This window comes from Ranitomeya variabilis, chromosome 3 (assembly GCF_051348905.1).
Source record: "Ranitomeya variabilis isolate aRanVar5 chromosome 3, aRanVar5.hap1, whole genome shotgun sequence".
NCBI lineage: Eukaryota > Metazoa > Chordata > Amphibia > Anura > Dendrobatidae > Ranitomeya > Ranitomeya variabilis.
Genome location: NC_135234.1, coordinates 115,936,718 through 115,954,040, shown reverse-complemented (window position 1 = coordinate 115,954,040; position 17,323 = coordinate 115,936,718). Strand labels below are relative to the sequence as shown.

General features: G+C 42.7%; 1 protein-coding gene across 1 annotated transcript in view; it reads right to left on the bottom strand.

Annotated features, from left to right (window-relative positions):
* Positions 1 to 1,143: 1,143 nt before the first annotated feature.
* LOC143815414 (4-hydroxyphenylpyruvate dioxygenase) overlaps positions 1,144 to 17,323 on the bottom strand; it is a 72,346-nt gene continuing 56,166 nt past the window's right edge. Inside the window, exons 10-14 of the mRNA XM_077294567.1 lie at positions 16,156 to 16,318; positions 14,254 to 14,325; positions 13,597 to 13,719; positions 5,549 to 5,665; positions 1,144 to 1,796 (exon numbers count right to left, since the gene is read on the bottom strand). Of these exons, the coding sequence (XP_077150682.1) occupies positions 1,683 to 1,796; positions 5,549 to 5,665; positions 13,597 to 13,719; positions 14,254 to 14,325; positions 16,156 to 16,318 (589 nt within the window). The 3' untranslated portion in view covers positions 1,144 to 1,682. The remainder of the gene's footprint in view (positions 1,797 to 5,548; positions 5,666 to 13,596; positions 13,720 to 14,253; positions 14,326 to 16,155; positions 16,319 to 17,323) is intronic.

The following is a 17,323-nucleotide window of genomic DNA, read 5'->3' as shown; positions in this document are numbered from 1 at the left end:
GCAGGCACCAGACAGGTTAGTAACGCTATTAACCTGCAGATTAAGTGGATGCAGTGTATGAATATGACCATTAACATTGGAAAATGTCACCAAATTGTCAGCTGGACTCAGCAAAGTTTTTAGATTGCTACAGTAGCTTCCTCGTTTGGTTAGGTCCATACAAGGGAGACAAAATTTGCAGATGGAGTGAGCTGGTGTGTCTTTTATATTACTCTTTTAGTTTAATATCATTGGGGAACTTTTCAATATGTTGCTTTAAGATGGATCTGTTAGCTCAGTATGTTGCCTGTGCAGGGCATGAGTATTACTTATACAGGTATCTACTCTTATAATATAATACACTGGATTCTACTCTAATATGATACTTGTAAGGCATCGAATGACTGCTTTGGCATGTGTCCTGCGCAGCGTGCTAATCAATCCCTTCTAAGGCTGCCGTCACACTAGCAGTATTTGGTCAGTATTTTACATCAGTATTTGTAAGCCAAAACCAGGAGTGGGTGATAAATGCAGAAGTGGAGCATATGTTTCTGTTATACTTTTCCTCTAATTGTTCCACTCCTGGTTTTGGCTTACAAATACTGATGTAAAATACTGACCAAATACTGATAGTGTGACTGCAGCCTAAGTGTCTGGCGCATGTTCTAGCTTTGTGCATTGTGGCAGATGCATAACTGGAAGGATGGGATTTTGAAACTGTAAGGTCAGTACAATATCAAAAGAGAACAAGAATTGGCAGAATATCTGTATTAAAAACTGATTAAAATTGTATTTTTCATTTCATGCTGTATTTTTTTTGCACAGAAATTCTGCCGCATTTAACAGTTGGAGCAAAGTGGATGTAATTCCATGAAAACTCCTGCACATTGTGGTGTTAAAAATTTTGTTGAATGTTTTTTCCCTATGTGCTGTGGGGAGTGAAAAAAATGCATGTAAAAAATAGTTATATTTGTAAGTGCAGAATCCAATAATTTATGCACTAAAAACTCATAAAATTACTGCTTCAAAAAACACAGCAAAAATACAATAATCAGAGCACATTACTATTACGTGTTGTGGTCTGGACACCTGCAGAAAAACTCAGTGGAAAAAAAGCAGCATTTTTGCATGTGAAACCATGGCCTAAAGTTTTCAGTGGCCCACTAGAAGAAATACTTTATTGTTATTATTGTTTATTTTTAGAGCACCCATAATGATTCCGTACATTAGAAAGGGTTACATACAAGATACAAGTATAAAATCTGGTGATCAAACTAACAATGACAAGAGTGGTACAGAAAGGAGAGAGCCCTGCCCCTGCGGGCTTACAGGCTACAGGAAGGGTGGCTCAGTGGTTAGCACTGTAGCTTTGCAGTGCTGGGTCCTGGATTCGTATCCCTTCAAGTACAATATCTGCAATTAGTTTCAATGTTCCTCGTCTATGTCCTCATAATAACATTTGGCTCTCTTTAAGTTTAGTGTTAACATAGGAAAACAAACAATCCCTAACAAAATAAAAGCCTTTAATGTGTTGCTGTGGGATCCACTATTTGTATGAAAACAGTGAGATGCCAGAGTATAGAAATATTATGGGGACTTATGGAGAGAACGCTTTTATGATCTCTGGTGACTCAGGTGTAAAGTATTTCATTTTTTACACAGAAAATAAAGAATATTGACATTTATTCCAGAATGTGTTTCTTTTAATAAAACGCCTGAGGTTCTCCATTTTCAGTGTAGACGGTAAGATTTCCCCTGGCATCTTGATCTGCTTCTATTGCTTCAAACAGAGACTTGAAGTTACCCGCTCCAAATCCCTGCAAAACAAATAAAATCAATACAATTTGCTTTATATATGCAAATGATGCATTCAGGTTTATTGTATAAGCTGTGCTGGGGCGCTTTCTATTCTATATACACTCTGCAACATTGAAATTGCAACACCAAGAAGGACTTAGGAGCCTTGGTTTTTCACTTTAGCAGATCACAAGACTCGTAGGTAGGCCAATATGTCAGCACTGTTCACTGAACAAGATGATATCAAAAGCTGCAGAGAGGTATACCTCGGCATGGATGGCTCATTAGATTAGAAGAATGAACCAGTTGCCTCGCTAAGGACTCTGCGTGGCACTGCCAGGGTGGTCTTGTCAGAGTCAAAGAATGGTGTGTAGTAGGTCATTTTGTATGAGGCCTAAGGTGTCAAATAGTGTCTACACAAACCATCACTTGGAGATGAAAGTCGATGTAAAACTGAACTGCGCTGCCGCAAATCCAACATACAGTTGGAGACCAGATGTAATGTGGGGGTGGTTTTGTCATAGCGTTTGGCGGTGATCATACCTCTTCATCAGGACAAACCATAATCCTCCAACAAGCAGGCAATCCCTGTATGTGTTGCGTCTGTCGAATAGCGCAAGTCATGCAGCCAAGGGGCTCGAAGAACATTTTTCAAGCACTCGGTTAGCATCCAAGCATGCTCGGATAACACCTTTTCCGAGCACGTTCGCTCATCACTACTCCTGAGTGATGCGGGCTGATACGTCACAGACATATCGATAAAAAACAGACTATAATTCAGAAGATATTTCAGAAATGAATGACCTGCTGCTTTTTGGGTACAGCCCCATTTTTCTTATAAAACGCGACCTCTTAAGTATCCATTTGCCATTGAAACTCATTGGTACCTGGGGATTACATTGCAGAAGTACAAATGAGGTGACAGAGGGAGTTGTTTAACTGCTTATAGGCCACGGTACCTATTAGGCCACACTCACACTATCACTATTTGGCCAGTATTTTACCTCAGTATTTGTAAGTCAAAACCAGGAGTGGAACAATCAGAGGAAAAATATAATAGAAACATGTCACCACTTCTGCATTTTTCACCCACTCCTGGTGTGGGCTTACAAATACTGAGGTAAAATACTGAACGTGACCTTAACCGCAGTCCAGGGCCGACGTCAGCGCCCGGCATACCCGGGCAAGTGTCAGGGCCCTGGCGAGACAGGGGGCCCCATTCAGGGCCGGCGTTAGGGGCAGGCAGCTGCCTAGGGCCCCCGCTCCCCCAGGGGCCCTCAGTTAGCGGCACATCACGCAGCCGCTATGGGGCCTCTGTGAGGCAGGGGGACCTGCCTGTCGCCAGCGCCAACTCCCCCGCCGCCGCATTGAACTATACCGGCGTCTGCTGGTAAAGTTCAAAGCAAATGATGGAGGAGAGAGCGTCACCTGTGTGTGTCAGGCAGTGCCACGGCAGCCGCCGAGACCGGAGCAGGGAGCACCGCGGGCAAGTTGAGAGGTGAAGAGTGTTGTTTTTTTTTGTAACTATAACAGTGAGTACTGGACTATGGGGCCATTCTTGGGGGGAGGGGGGCTATGCTGTATACTACATATCTGTGCTATATACTACATGGCTGTTATATACTACGTGGGCTGTGCTATATACTATATGGGCTGTTATATGTTACGTGGGCTGTGCTATATATTACATGGCTGTGTTATATACTACGTGGGCTGTGCTATATACTATATGGGCTGTTATATGCTAAGTGGGCTGTGCTATATACTACATGGCTGTTCTATATACTACATGGGCCATGTTATATACTATGTGGGCTGTGCTATATATTATGTGGGCTGTGCTATATATTATTTGGGCTGTTATATGCTACGTGGGCTGTGCTATATACTACATGGCTGTTCTATATACTACATGGGCCATGTTATATACTATGTGGGCTGTGCTATATACTATATGGGCTGTTATATGCTACGTTGGCTGTACTATATACTACATGGCTGTTCTATATACTACGTGGGCTGTGTTATATAATATGTGGCTGTGCTATATACTAAATGGGCTGTTATATGCTACGTGAGCTGTGCTATATACTACGTGGCTGTGTTATATGCTACATGGGCTGTTATATACTACATGGCTGTGTTATATGCGATCATGAATCGTGGTATGTGTTAAAGGGGGGGCCCACTGAGACTCTTTCGCCCGGGGCCCTCAAAAACCTGGAGCCCGCCCTGCCGTAGACTCTGAGTTTATGATCACAGTTATTATCTTATTCTGGCTGCTGCACTAGATTGACTGCTATGTTTTTCAGCTGACATCCATGTAATTTCTGCATTTGGCTCCAGTGCCATAAACATCTCCTGGATGGCGCTAAAGAGGTCTCTCACAGAGATATACCTTGTCCGTGTGCCATGTAGCTACTGTTGGCGGCTTCAATAGCAGCAACTTTAATCTGAAAAGGCTTGTTTTCCTGAGGCAATGACTTCAAGCCTCATATAGGTACAGAATATTGCTGTGGATTTTTTTGAGCTGATACGTAATAAGCCTATGGTATAGATTGATAACTTACCATGTTATAAAATGGAATGCCCGAGCTATGAACCCATCTCTGCTTTTGCCCTCGTAATATCAAATAAGTTCTCTAGTAAAAATGTTTCCCAGTGTAATTTTTAAGTCTTCTTCATGAAAAGCTGTGGAGGTCTGTTTATTTTCTGCTCCTACCAGACACAGTGTAGAAAATGGGGTTGTGATCTAGCATTGTAAATTTCCAATTAAAGGGGTTGTTCAGTCTCTGATGAAAAGACTGCAGTTCTCTATGTGGGTGCAGACTGCCAAATCATGACAGTGTGTGATGAGCACACTGCCAAGATTCCCATGTGCTCCCCATTCAGGTGTTTTGCCACTTGCGGTCACATGCCGACTAATCTCTCCTGCCTTGATTGTTGGGTCAAATCAATTGACCGTCCACTCTCATGGGAAATACAGGGGAAGCGCGACAGTGTAACACATTGTTACAATTCAGCAGTCACATAGAGTCACTGCAGATTTATCTTCTGAGATCAGACAGGGGTATCATATTTCTAGATGTAAATGTATGAAAGCACACGCCTCTCCAGCCATCCACAATGATTGACACCTACTCTGCATATAGAAACGCTGTCAATTACGGTATCACAATCTGGGTGACCACCTTCCAGATTTACTAGAACCGACAAGTAAATCTGTTAGAAAAGGTAAGTAATTATATATATAGTATATTACACATCATTATCCTTAGTGTGTGCTGTCATGCGTTGCTCTGAGATGGGGCAGGATGATTGCCACGACAGGTCCGTATGAAGTTTACTCATCTAGGCACTAAATCTGTTCCAATATTTAAAACATGTTAGCCAAATTGTAGGTTACAAATCAGCTGTCTGACATATATATATATATATATATATATATATATATATATATATATATATATAGTGTAAAGTGTAAAGCTTTTCCATGATTGGTTTCTATGGTTCTTTTTGGTCAGATTTCTACCTTAGAGCAATGTTAGTAAATAGCCCTATCGGTGATTATAGACATTCTTCAAAGGTGCAATTATACACTAAAACCATAGTAAACAATTATCCTTTAGCTTTCATCTACTTTGTGCAGGTCAGGCCATGAATGCAAATGCGCGATCGCTGGCTGACCTTAGAATTAGGATAGAATTGCATCCATATTATTGGAAATACAAACTCTACATATGGGGAAATGTACATTTGTAAATTGACTCACATAATGGTTGTATCTCTGTATAACTTCTAGGAAGAGGGTCGGTCTGTCCTGCGCTGGCTTGGTGAAGATTTGAAGAAGATAGCCATTGTCATCATAATCAACCAAAATTTTAAGCTCCTGAAATAATAAAAGCAGCCGAGAGTTGGGTTGGTGTATTATAAACTCATGTTGAGCCTGTCCTATCGTGTGAATAACTGGATCCAAACAGAACCTAATACAAATTAGGATTATCTCAGCATATAGGGGGACCCAGTACAAATGTTGGAGGAAACAAGTGTGTTGGCTTTTATCTTGTCCTTTTGTATGATGTACTGGGTATTGTGCTAGAATTTCAGTTTATGCTAGGACCAAGGGTATGTGCACACATTAAAGCACCACTCCAGCATTTTGGTTTTTTTTTCAGCACTGGAGTGGGGCTTTATATGTAAGCCCCCTGCCCCCGGTTATATACTCAACCTCCGGTGTCTTCACCGTTTTTCGGCACCGCTCCGGTCCTGCGATGGCATCTTGTGACAGTACTTTCTGACCGGCCAGAAGTGAGAAGCTACGTCACAAGCTCTCAATACAACGTCTGTGAGAGGCAAAATGACGCTCTTATAGCTTGTATTGAAAAGTGACCTCCACACACATCCATGAAACACTGAAGCTGTTAGCAGGTCACTTTTCGCTGGAGACCAACGGGACCGGGGTCGAAAACAAATGAAAAAGGCCGGAAGGTGAGTATCAGATGGGCCAGGGGAATTACATTTAAATCATCACTCCAGCCGTGCAGTAAAATGCTGGAGCAGTGCTAAGTATTTGGTGCAGAAATTTGTGCACCATTTCTGCATCTCTAGGCAGGAAAAACACATTTTTGCCTCGTTTTTGCTACATTTTTTACATGCATTTTTGTTACAGATTTTTTCCTCACTTATTAATATGGATGAAATCTTCAGCTAAAAAATTTGACATACTGCACATTTAAATCTGCACGAAATCTGCAAGTCACAAATAAGCAACGTGTGCATGAGATTTCAGGATTCTCATTCACTTTGCTGGAATCAGGAAACCCTTCAGGTTTTGTGACAAATCTGCACTGAAAAAAATGAAACAAAAACATGTACCTGAACCTGAAGACCCACCTCTTCCGGCAAGCCTACAACCTGCAGTAACCACCGATCGACCAAACCACTGCACGACCAGCTCTATCCTCACCCATCCCTTGTAGACTGTGAACCCTCGCGGGCAGGGTCCTCTCTCCTGTACCAGTTGTGACTTGTATTGTTCAAGATTATTTTACTTGTTTTTATTATGTATACCCCTCCTCACATGTACAGCGCCATGGAATAAATGGCGCTATAATAATAATAATGTACACACAGCATTATAGTATTCAAGAGTGTAATTCTCCATCACTAGGTTATGGTACGTCTTGTAGTACATTTGTGTTCCTGTGCGTAGTAGACATTTTGGCTATGATGGAACTTGTAGTGTCTCAGTTTTCCAGTGTATCATTTTTAATTTCTAAATTGGGTTTGTTTGTTTTTTTTAAATGAAAAATTTTAAAATATCATCCTTAACTCGTTTTTTGTTTTCCCGCATTTCCTCTTCAAGCTTTCAATTATAAAATGAGTAGATGAACAAATGATGATGGATAGACAGTTTATGCAAAACAAACGTATACCGTATGTTGTAGATGAGTAGAATGATATTTCTTTAAAAAAATGTTTAATTTTTAGCTATAAATCGGTGTATGGATAACTTATCTATGCCCATCTTCCAATGTCAGTAGTCTGGATATAGCCAGATCTTTAATTACACAGCAAAGTCATGTTTCTTATAGTTCTATATCCTCCTGTACATTGCCTTCTTGTTACAATAAATGCATCAAATAAACTCAATAGAAAAAATACCCCGTCAAAGAAAAATAATATAAAGTCTGGTGACACATGGTTGAGGGTATATAATAAAGGACTTGGTGGCCATTCAACCTTGGTGGCCATTCAACTGGCCCACGACAACCAATCCACTTTCCAGGAAACTTCATGTAGGAATGCTCGGATCTGACACCCAAGATGGTGCACCACCACATTATGGGTGTCAGGTCCGAAGCATTCCTACATGAACAGTTTAGTGGAAAGTGGATTGGTCGTTGTGGGTCAGTTGAATGGCCACCAAGGTCTCCCTATCTGACCCCCTTAGACTTTTATCTTTGGGGTCATCTGAAGGCAATTGTCTGTGCTGTGAAGATACAAAATGTGCAGCATCTGAAACGGATACTGGAAGCCTGTGTTAGCATTTCTTCTGCGCTGTTGCTATCAATGTGTCAAGAGTGGGAAAACAGGGTTGCACTGACAATCCAACACAATGGGCAGCACTTTGAACACATTTTATAAGTGGTCACAAACTTGTAAATAACTCATGATAGAATAAAGTTACATTAAAACCAAGCACACCAAAACCAGGGATTCAAGCTTGAGGAGGATAATTTGCATATTCCAGGTGCCTTCTGGGAAAAGCGAAGAGTCTCCCTCAGCAAGAAGATCGTTGGGTACAGCCGGGACCAGCTGCTTGGAAAGCATCACCAAACCAGGGATTCAAGCTTGAGGAGGATAATTTGCATATTCCAGGTGCCTTCTGGGAAAAGCGAAGAGTCTCCCTAAGCAAGAAGATCGTTGGGTACAGCCGGGACCAGCTGCTTGGAAAGCATCACCAAACCAGGGATTCAAGCTTGAGGAGGATAATTTGCATATTCCAGGTGCCTTCTGGGAAAAGCGAAGAGTCTCCCTCAGCAAGAAGATCGTTGGGTACAGCCGGGACCAGCTGCTTGGAAAGCATCACCAAACCAGAGATTCAAGCTTGAGGAGGATAATTTGCATATTCCAGGTGCCTTCTGGGAAAAGCGAAGAGTCTCCCTCAGCAAGAAGATCGTTGGGTACAGCCGGGACCAGCTGCTTGGAAAGCATCACCAAACCAGAGATTCAAGCTTGAGGAGGATAATTTGCATATTCCAGGTGCCTTCTGGGAAAAGCAAAGAGTCTCCCTCAGCAAGAAGATCGTTGGGTACAGCCGGGACCAGCTGCTTGGAAAGCATCACCAAACCAGGGATTCAAGCTTGAGAAGGATAATTTGCATATTCCAGGTGCCTTCTGGGAAAAGCGAAGAGTCTCCCTCAGCAAGAAGATCGTTGGGTACAGCCGGGACCAGCTGCTTGGAAAGCATCACCAAACCGCCAATTTTTGCCCGTAGGACATTATTGCAAGAAAGCTTGGCTGAGTAGATTACACAAGAAGGAAAACACACAGCAAGTCAGCAGGATCTAGGAGCAACATGGCAGATGTGACAACCTACATGGTGAGCTGCAGCATGTGCTACATGTTCACAGATCGACCAGAAGAAGAATCCAATTTCACCTGTCAGAAGTGTAGACTAGTGGCCTTTTTAGAAGAAAAGGTGCGGGGTCTGGAAGAAAGAATAGCAACTTTGAAACTCATCAAAGAGAATGAAGACTTCCTAGACAAAACAGAAGCATCTCTACTGGTCACAGAAGGTGAAAAAAGTGTCAGAGAACCTCCAAAAGCAGATGAGTGGAAGCATGTGACCAAAAGAAGCAAGAAGACCATGGAGAAATCACCAACCACACAACTGAAGAACCGATATGAAATCTTTGTAGAGGATGAAGATGGCACACCTAAGGATGAAGCACTACCAGCAAGCAAAAAAGAAAAGGGTACACAGCAACAAGTGACAGCAAAAAGTACAGCCAAGAAGCAACGAAGAGTGGTGGTGGTGGGAGACTCACTACTGAGAGGCACAGAAGCAGCCATCTGCAGACCAGACATAACCGCAAGAGAAGTATGCTGCCTTCCAGGTGCGATGATCAAGGATGTGACCGATAGGATACCAAAGCTCTTCAGCTCCAAGGACGTCCACCCATTTCTTCTGATACATGTTGGCACCAATGACACGGCAAGGAAGGACCTACCGACAATCTGCAAGGACTTTGAAGAGTTGGGGAAGAAAGCAAAGGAACTGGATGCACAGGTAGTTTTTTCTTCTATCCTTCCAGTAGACGGGCATGGCACCAGGAGATGGAACAGGATCCTTGATGCGAACAACTGGCTAAGACGATGGTGCAGACAACAAGGATTCGGATTCCTGGACCACGGTGTGAATTACTTGTACGATGGACTCCTCGCCAGAGACGGACTACACCTCAACAAACCTGGGAAACACACATTCGCCAGCAGACTCGCTACACTCATCAGGAGGGCGTTAAACTAGAAGAAGAGGGGACGGGAAGAAAAACATTAGACTCGAACAAAGAAGACCCAGGAAAACATACTCAGAAGGGAGGTAAGAACATTTCTAAAACAATCCACAGTGAGGAGATTGGAACAAAACAAAATCCTCTAAACTGCATGCTCGCAAACGCCAGAAGCCTGACAAACAAGATGGAAGAACTAGAAGCAGAAATATCTACAGGTAACTTTGACATAGTGGGAATAACCGAGACATGGTTAGATGAAAGCTATGACTGGGCAGTTAACTTACAGGGTTACAGTCTGTTTAGAAAGGATCGTAAAAATCGGAGAGGAGGAGGGGTTTGTCTCTATGTAAAGTCTTGTCTAAAGTCCACTTTAAGGGAGGATATTAGCGAAGGGAATGAGGATGTCGAGTCCATATGGGTCGAAATTCATGGAGGGGAAAATGGTAACAAAATTCTCATTGGGGTCTGTTACAAACCCCCAAATATAACAGAAATCATGGAAAGTCTACTTCTAAAGCAGATAGATGAAGCTGCAACCCATAATGAGGTCCTGGTTATGGGAGACTTTAACTACCCGGATATTAACTGGGAAACAGAAACCTGTGAAACCCATAAAGGCAACAGGTTTCTGCTAATAACCAAGAAAAACTATATTTCACAATTGGTGCAGAATCCAACCAGAGGAGCAGCACTTTTAGACCTAATACTATCTAATAGACCTGACAGAATAACAAATCTGCAGGTGGTCGGGCATCTAGGAAATAGCGACCACAATATTGTACAGTTTCACCTGTCTTTCACTAGGGGGACTTGTCAGGGAGTCACAAAAACACTGAACTTTAGGAAGGCAAAGTTTGACCAGCTTAGAGATGCCCTTAATCTGGTAGACTGGGACAATATCCTCAGAAATAAGAATACAGATAATAAATGGAAAATGTTTAAGAACATCCTAAATAGGCACTGTAAGCAGTTTATACCTTGTGGGAATAAAAGGACTAGAAATAGGAAAAACCCAATGTGGCTAAACAAAGAAGTAAGACAGGCAATTAACAGTAAAAAGAAAGCATTTGCACTACTAAAGCAGGATGGCACCATTGAAGCTCTAAAAAACTATAGGGAGAAAAATACTTTATCTAAAAAACTAATTAAAGCTGCCAAAAAGGAAACAGAAGCACATTGCTAAGGAGAGTAAAACTAATCCCAAACTGTTCTTCAACTATATCAATAGTAAAAGAATAAAAACTGAAAATGTAGGCCCCTTCTTCTCCACGGTATTCACGGTGGAAAATGAAATGCTCGGTGAAATCCCAAGAAACAATGAAAACCCTATATTAAGGGTCACCAATCTAACCCAAGAAGAGGTGCGAAACCGGCTAAATAAGATTAAAATAGATAAATCTCCGGGTCCGGATGGCATACACCCACGAGTACTAAGAGAACTAAGTAATGTAATAGATAAACCATTATTTCTTATTTTTAGGGACTCTATAGCGATGGGGTCTGTTCCGCAGGACTGGCGCATAGCAAATGTGGTGCCAATATTCAAAAAGGGCTCTAAAATTGAACCTGGAAATTATAAGCCAGTAAGTCTAACCTCTATTGTTGGTAAAATATTTGAAGGGTTTCTGAAGGATGTTATTCTGGATTATCTCAATGAGAATAACTGTTTAACTCCATATCAGCATGGGTTTATGAAAAATCGCTCCTATCAAACCAATCTAATCAGTTTTTATGAAGAGGTAAGCTATAGGCTGGACCATGGTGAGTCATTGGACGTGGTATATCTCGATTTTTCCAAAGGGTTTGATACTGTGCCGCACAAGAGGTTGGTACACAAAATGAGAATGCTTGGTCTGGGGGAAAATGTGTGTAAATGGATTAGTAACTGGCTTAGTGATAGAAAGCAGAGGGTGGTTATAAATGGTATAGTCTCTAACTGGGTCGCTGTGACCAGTGGGGTATCGCAGGGGTCGGTATTGGGGCCTGTTCTCTTCAACATATTCATTAATGATCTGGTAGAAGGTTTACACAGTAAAATATTGATATTTGCAGATGATACAAAACTATGTAAAGCAGTTAATACAAGAGAAGATAGTATTCTGCTACAGATGGATCTGGATAAGTTGGAAACTTGGGCTGAAAGATGGCAGATGAGGTTTAACAATGATAAATGTAAGGTTATACACATGGGAAGAAGGAATCAATATCACCATTACACACTGAACGGGAAACCACTGGGTAAATCTGACAGGGAGAAGGACTTGGGGATCCTAGTTAATGATAAACTTACCTGGAGCAGCCAGTGCCAGGCAGCAGCTGCCAAGGCAAACAGGATCATGGGGTGCATTAAAAGAGGTCTGGATACACATGATGGGAGCATTATACTGCCTCTGTACAAATCCCTAGTTAGACCGCACATGGAGTACTGTGTCCAGTTTTGGGCACCGGTGCTCAGGAAGGATATAATGGAACTAGAGAGAGTACAAAGGAGGGCAACAAAATTAATAAAGGGGATGGGAGAACTACAATACCCAGATAGATTAGCGAAATTAGGATTATTTAGTCTAGAAAAAAGACGACTGAGGGGCGATCTAATAACCATGTATAAGTATATAAGGGGACAATACAAATATCTCGCTGAGGATCTGTTTATACCAAGGAAGGTGACGGGCACAAGGGGGCATTCTTTGCGTCTGGAGGAGAGAAGGTTTTTCCACCAACATAGAAGAGGATTCTTTACTGTTAGGGCAGTGAGAATCTGGAATTGCTTGCCTGAGGAGGTGGTGATGGCGAACTCAGTCGAGGGGTTCAAGAGAGGCCTGGATGTCTTCATGGAGCAGAACAATATTGTATCATACAATTATTAGGTTCTGTAGATAGAAGGACGTAGATCTGGGGATTTATTATGATGGAATATAGGCTGAACTGGATGGACAAATGTCTTTTTTCGGCCTTACTAACTATGTTACTATGTTACCATTGATTTCCTTGTGAAATTCACAATAAGTTTGATGTGTCTTCCCATTGAAAAAAATAAAGTTGGATTCAAAATTGCCGACTTCAAAATGGTCACCACCCATCTTGAAAAGTTTCCCCCCTCCCATATACTAATGTGCCACAAACAGGAAGTTGATATCACCAACCATTCCCATTTTATTTAGGTGTATCCATATAAATGGCCCACCGTGTAGTGTATATAGGCAGCACGGTGGCTCAGTGGTTAGCACTGTTGCTTTGCAGTGCTGGGTCAATTCGCGCTAATGACATAATCTGCAAGGAGTTTGTATGTTCTCCCCGTGTTTGCGTGGGTTTCCTCCCACATCCAAAGACCTACTGATAGGTGATAATAAGGTGACGGTGATGATAATGTCTGCAGAATATGATGGTGCTGTATAAGAAAAGCATAATAATAATAAACCAATACGTGAACATAAAAGAGCTTAAGAAAGGAAAAAATGGTAATAAGCCCAAGACAATTACAAATGTAGAAAAAGAGCCTTTATTGAATAAAAACAATCATGGTCATGAGTACAGAAGTAAAAAGTTGATGTCATTAACAGCAGGAGAGGGCACATAGTAAGGCATAGGTAACAAAAGTAAAAACAACAGTAATAATAGGTCAACTTGTAGACCACATACACATAATTGCCCTCTGCTGCTGGAATGACACAAGCCCCAACATTCGTTTTGTTGCAATGCGTGATTCTTTTTATTAAATAATGATTATTTTTTTACATTATTGTCTTGGACTTATTAGCATTTTTTCTTTCCTCAGCGCTTTTTTATTACAAATATATACCTGTAGCACACTAATATCTTCCTTCACAGTGATCTTGGCGCTTTTCAAATTTTTTCTCAGCTCATCATAATAAGTGTCTGGTGCAGAAAGAAATTGCATTCCTCGTGATTTCAGATTCTTTACCTTTAAAAATAAATTATAAGAAATCAATGAGAATTGTATCAATATCTTAAACGGGTGGTCCCCTCTCAAAGACTGTCACTCCAGAGGCTCGGGGAGGAAAAGAGAAATACACTGAGCTGTTACATTCAGGGCTGTGGAGTCGCTAAGCCAAACCTCCGACTCCGACTCTTCAATTTCCATGAAAACAATTTGTAAAACCCCTTTAATACATATAGTGGGTGCATTAGCATGTACTGGTTATTGACAGTCATTTATGTACTAATGAATTATGGAAATTGCGAATGTTGTAAGCTCATTTTCACAACTTATACATATGTCATCATGCTCACAAATTAATATTAAATTCTCCATATCAAAAAGGAAGTAAAATATACATAGTATTCATGTCGCACAACACATGCAGGTATTCATGCACAGACTTGCCTTTACAAACACACCACCCTCTTAGCCAAACAGCAAGGAGATCAAAGCAGAAGAGTCGCCCCTCCTTCCCTCATTGCCTTCTGCTTTCTGGAAATTGTCTGAATTACTCACTGCTTTGATGATGTCGGAAGTGTTCAGAGCAATGTGCTGTACACCAGCACCACCATGGTAGTCCACATATTCCTGAAAGAAAGTGAAAATTACTCAATTATGTAACAACCAGAGCTTTATAACTAAATGTTTTACATATTGTGGTCACACCTTTCACGTACCCATGAAATTCAGATCCAAAATTAAGATATTTATGGATACAAGAACGCAATGTGAATTTACATATATACAAGCAATACTGCAGCTGTAATAAATTAATCCACAGCATATAAAGGATTTGGTGTATGCAGGGTGTTAATGGAGACTGCTGGGTGGACAGGCAGATGTAAGCAAACCTCTCCTGGTTCCAGAACTATATATTCATCATTAGAGAGAGCCTCTTGCAGAATGCAGCCCTGCTACAGGCGTTGTGGAAAACAGCTAGCCATCCATTTCCATTGAAGCAGTGACATACTGACAGTGGCGGCAGGCCATGCGGCTGCTATGGTGCCTGTGAGCCGGGGGGCCTGGTGCCAGCCCATCATCGCACATTCACCTGTATCTGCATCCTGGATAGGATCGGGATATGGGGAGTGCATTAAACTATGGAGGACAATGGGGAGTGCATTATACACTAAGGACTATGGGGAGTGCATTATACTCTGGAGGACTATGGGGAATGCATTATACTCTGGAGGACTATGGGGAATGCATTAAACTCTATGGAGGACTATGGGGAGTGCATTATACTCTGGAGGACTATGGGGAATGCATTAAACTCTATGGAGGACTATGGGGAGTGCATTATACTCTAAGGAGGACTATGGGGAGTGCATTATACTCTATGGAGGACTATGGAGAGTGCATTATACTCTATGGGGAGTGCATTTACATACATCTTCCCACCTGTTTGCTCTCATCTATTTCCTCCCGTCTCTGGCTCTGTGAGCTGTCAGTCAAAGAAGAGCGAGGGAGGTGATAGAGGGTTAACAAGCAGGTGGAAAGGTGCATGTAAATGAGTGGCACCACCTTTGTGTACTGAGCGGAGGGACTTAGGTTGAACAGTCATTCTGTGCTGACATACACCAGATGCAGTGTACAGATCAAAGCAGTTACAGCACAATTCAACATCCTGTATTCGGGATCAAGGCAGCAACATAAGGTAATCAATAGAATCTGTCAGTAGGTATTTGCTAATTAATCAATATTTAAGGCGACAATGAAGAGAGTTGTATTCAGCACCCTTCTGTGTGTCCGTCCTGTGTAAAATAAAGAATTACATTAAAATGGCGTGGGCTCAACCCCAATCCTATTACCCAATTGCCAACGCCACAGGGCAAGTGGGAATAGCAAGGCTAATTGCCAGATTTGGTGCATCCTATGGATGCGCCATTTCTGGGGTGGCTGAGGGCATATCTTGGTAACCTGGGGGTGGGCAATATCTCTGGCCCCTTCCCAGGCTATTAATATCAACCCACAGCTGTCTGTTTAGCTTTTGCTGGTTTGAATTTATAGGGGGACCATATGTCATTTCTTTTCCTGGCTCACCTGTAAATTCACCAGCAGAGGCTAAGCAAACAGCTGTGAGCTGTTATTAATAGCCTAGGAACCTTATTGGGTATTGTCCTTTGTCCCAGCTGTGGGCTTTCCCTCTGCTAGTTATGAAAATTGCGTGGGAGCCAACTCTTATTTCATTCTTTATTTTACACAGGAGGGACACAGCTGCTGCTGAATACAAATCCAATCATTGTCGCACTGATCTCGGCGCAACCAGGAGACAATGATGAGAGCTGTCTTCAGCAGCCGGCGCCTGGGATCAGCGAGAAACTGCATTTCCCAGCCGCCGGTACATGTCACTCGGACGGCACACGGATGTAACAGCTGATAGCCCACTAATGATGCTATCAGTAAAACATTTGTTACCTGTATCTGTGACACTTTCTTCCCAGGAGCTGGTTCATTTATTGGCATTTTGATAGTCTCCTCATAATTTGTCACCACAATTGAACGCAGGGCACTGTAGTCTGTGTGAATCTGTTTGTCATCTACAGACCAGAATCTGTGGAAGAGCAAGCACTTTTGATACCTGAAAGTACATAGAAATTTTTAAATGTGTTAGTTATTTTATTCAGTATGATAAATATATGTCATTATTTTAATCCCTAAGGAGATGAGTCCACTGTATAGGCGGCAGGGACAGCTTTGTTACCTAGCTGACACCTTCTAGCAATTGGCAGGATCAAAAAGGACTCTGGTTGCAACAATTTAATCCCTTAGATCAGACCTGGGCAAAGTGCGGCCCGCGGACCGAGAGCCGTGGGGCTGGAAATCAGAGGTCCACAGGCCGCACGATGCCCGCTCACCCGCCCTCTGTTTCCATGTGTGCCGCGGCTCTGCACGGCACCGCTGACTCCTTGGTGGAGGAGGGGCCTTCAGCTACTTCCTCCACCAATCAGCGTGTGAAACAGCTGACGCGATGACGTCATTTCATCGTGTCAGCTGTGTGCTCCGCAGAGTGCGCACCGGAGGCAAGGAGAGAAGCAGAGCGCCAGGGAACGGGACCGATGTGAGTATGTGGTGTTTTTTTTCCTCATGTGTGTGGGCTATTTGGGTGGGCATGGTGCAGCTATGGGGGTGACATGGTGCTGCACACATGGGGTGACAACATGGTGCTGCACATAAGAGGTGACAACATGGTGCTGCACATTGGGGGTGACATGGTGCAGGACATGGGGGGGTGACATGGGGCAATATGGTGCAGGACATGCAGGGTGACATGGTGCTGCGCATGGGGGGGGGGACGTGGTGCTGCATATGGGGGCGACTGGTTGCACATGGTGCTGCAAATGGGGGCGACATGCCACACATGGGGAGGCTATGGGGCCATCATACTGCACATGAGTTGGCTATGGGGGTGACATGCTGCACATGGGGAGGCTATGGGGGCGACATGCAGTGTATATAGGTAGGCTGTGTGGGGTTCATGCAGTGTATATAGGAAGGCTGTGTGGGGCTTATGCTGTGTATAAGGAGGCTGTGTGGGGCTTATGCTGTATATAGGGAGGCTGGGGCTCATGCAGTATATAGGGAG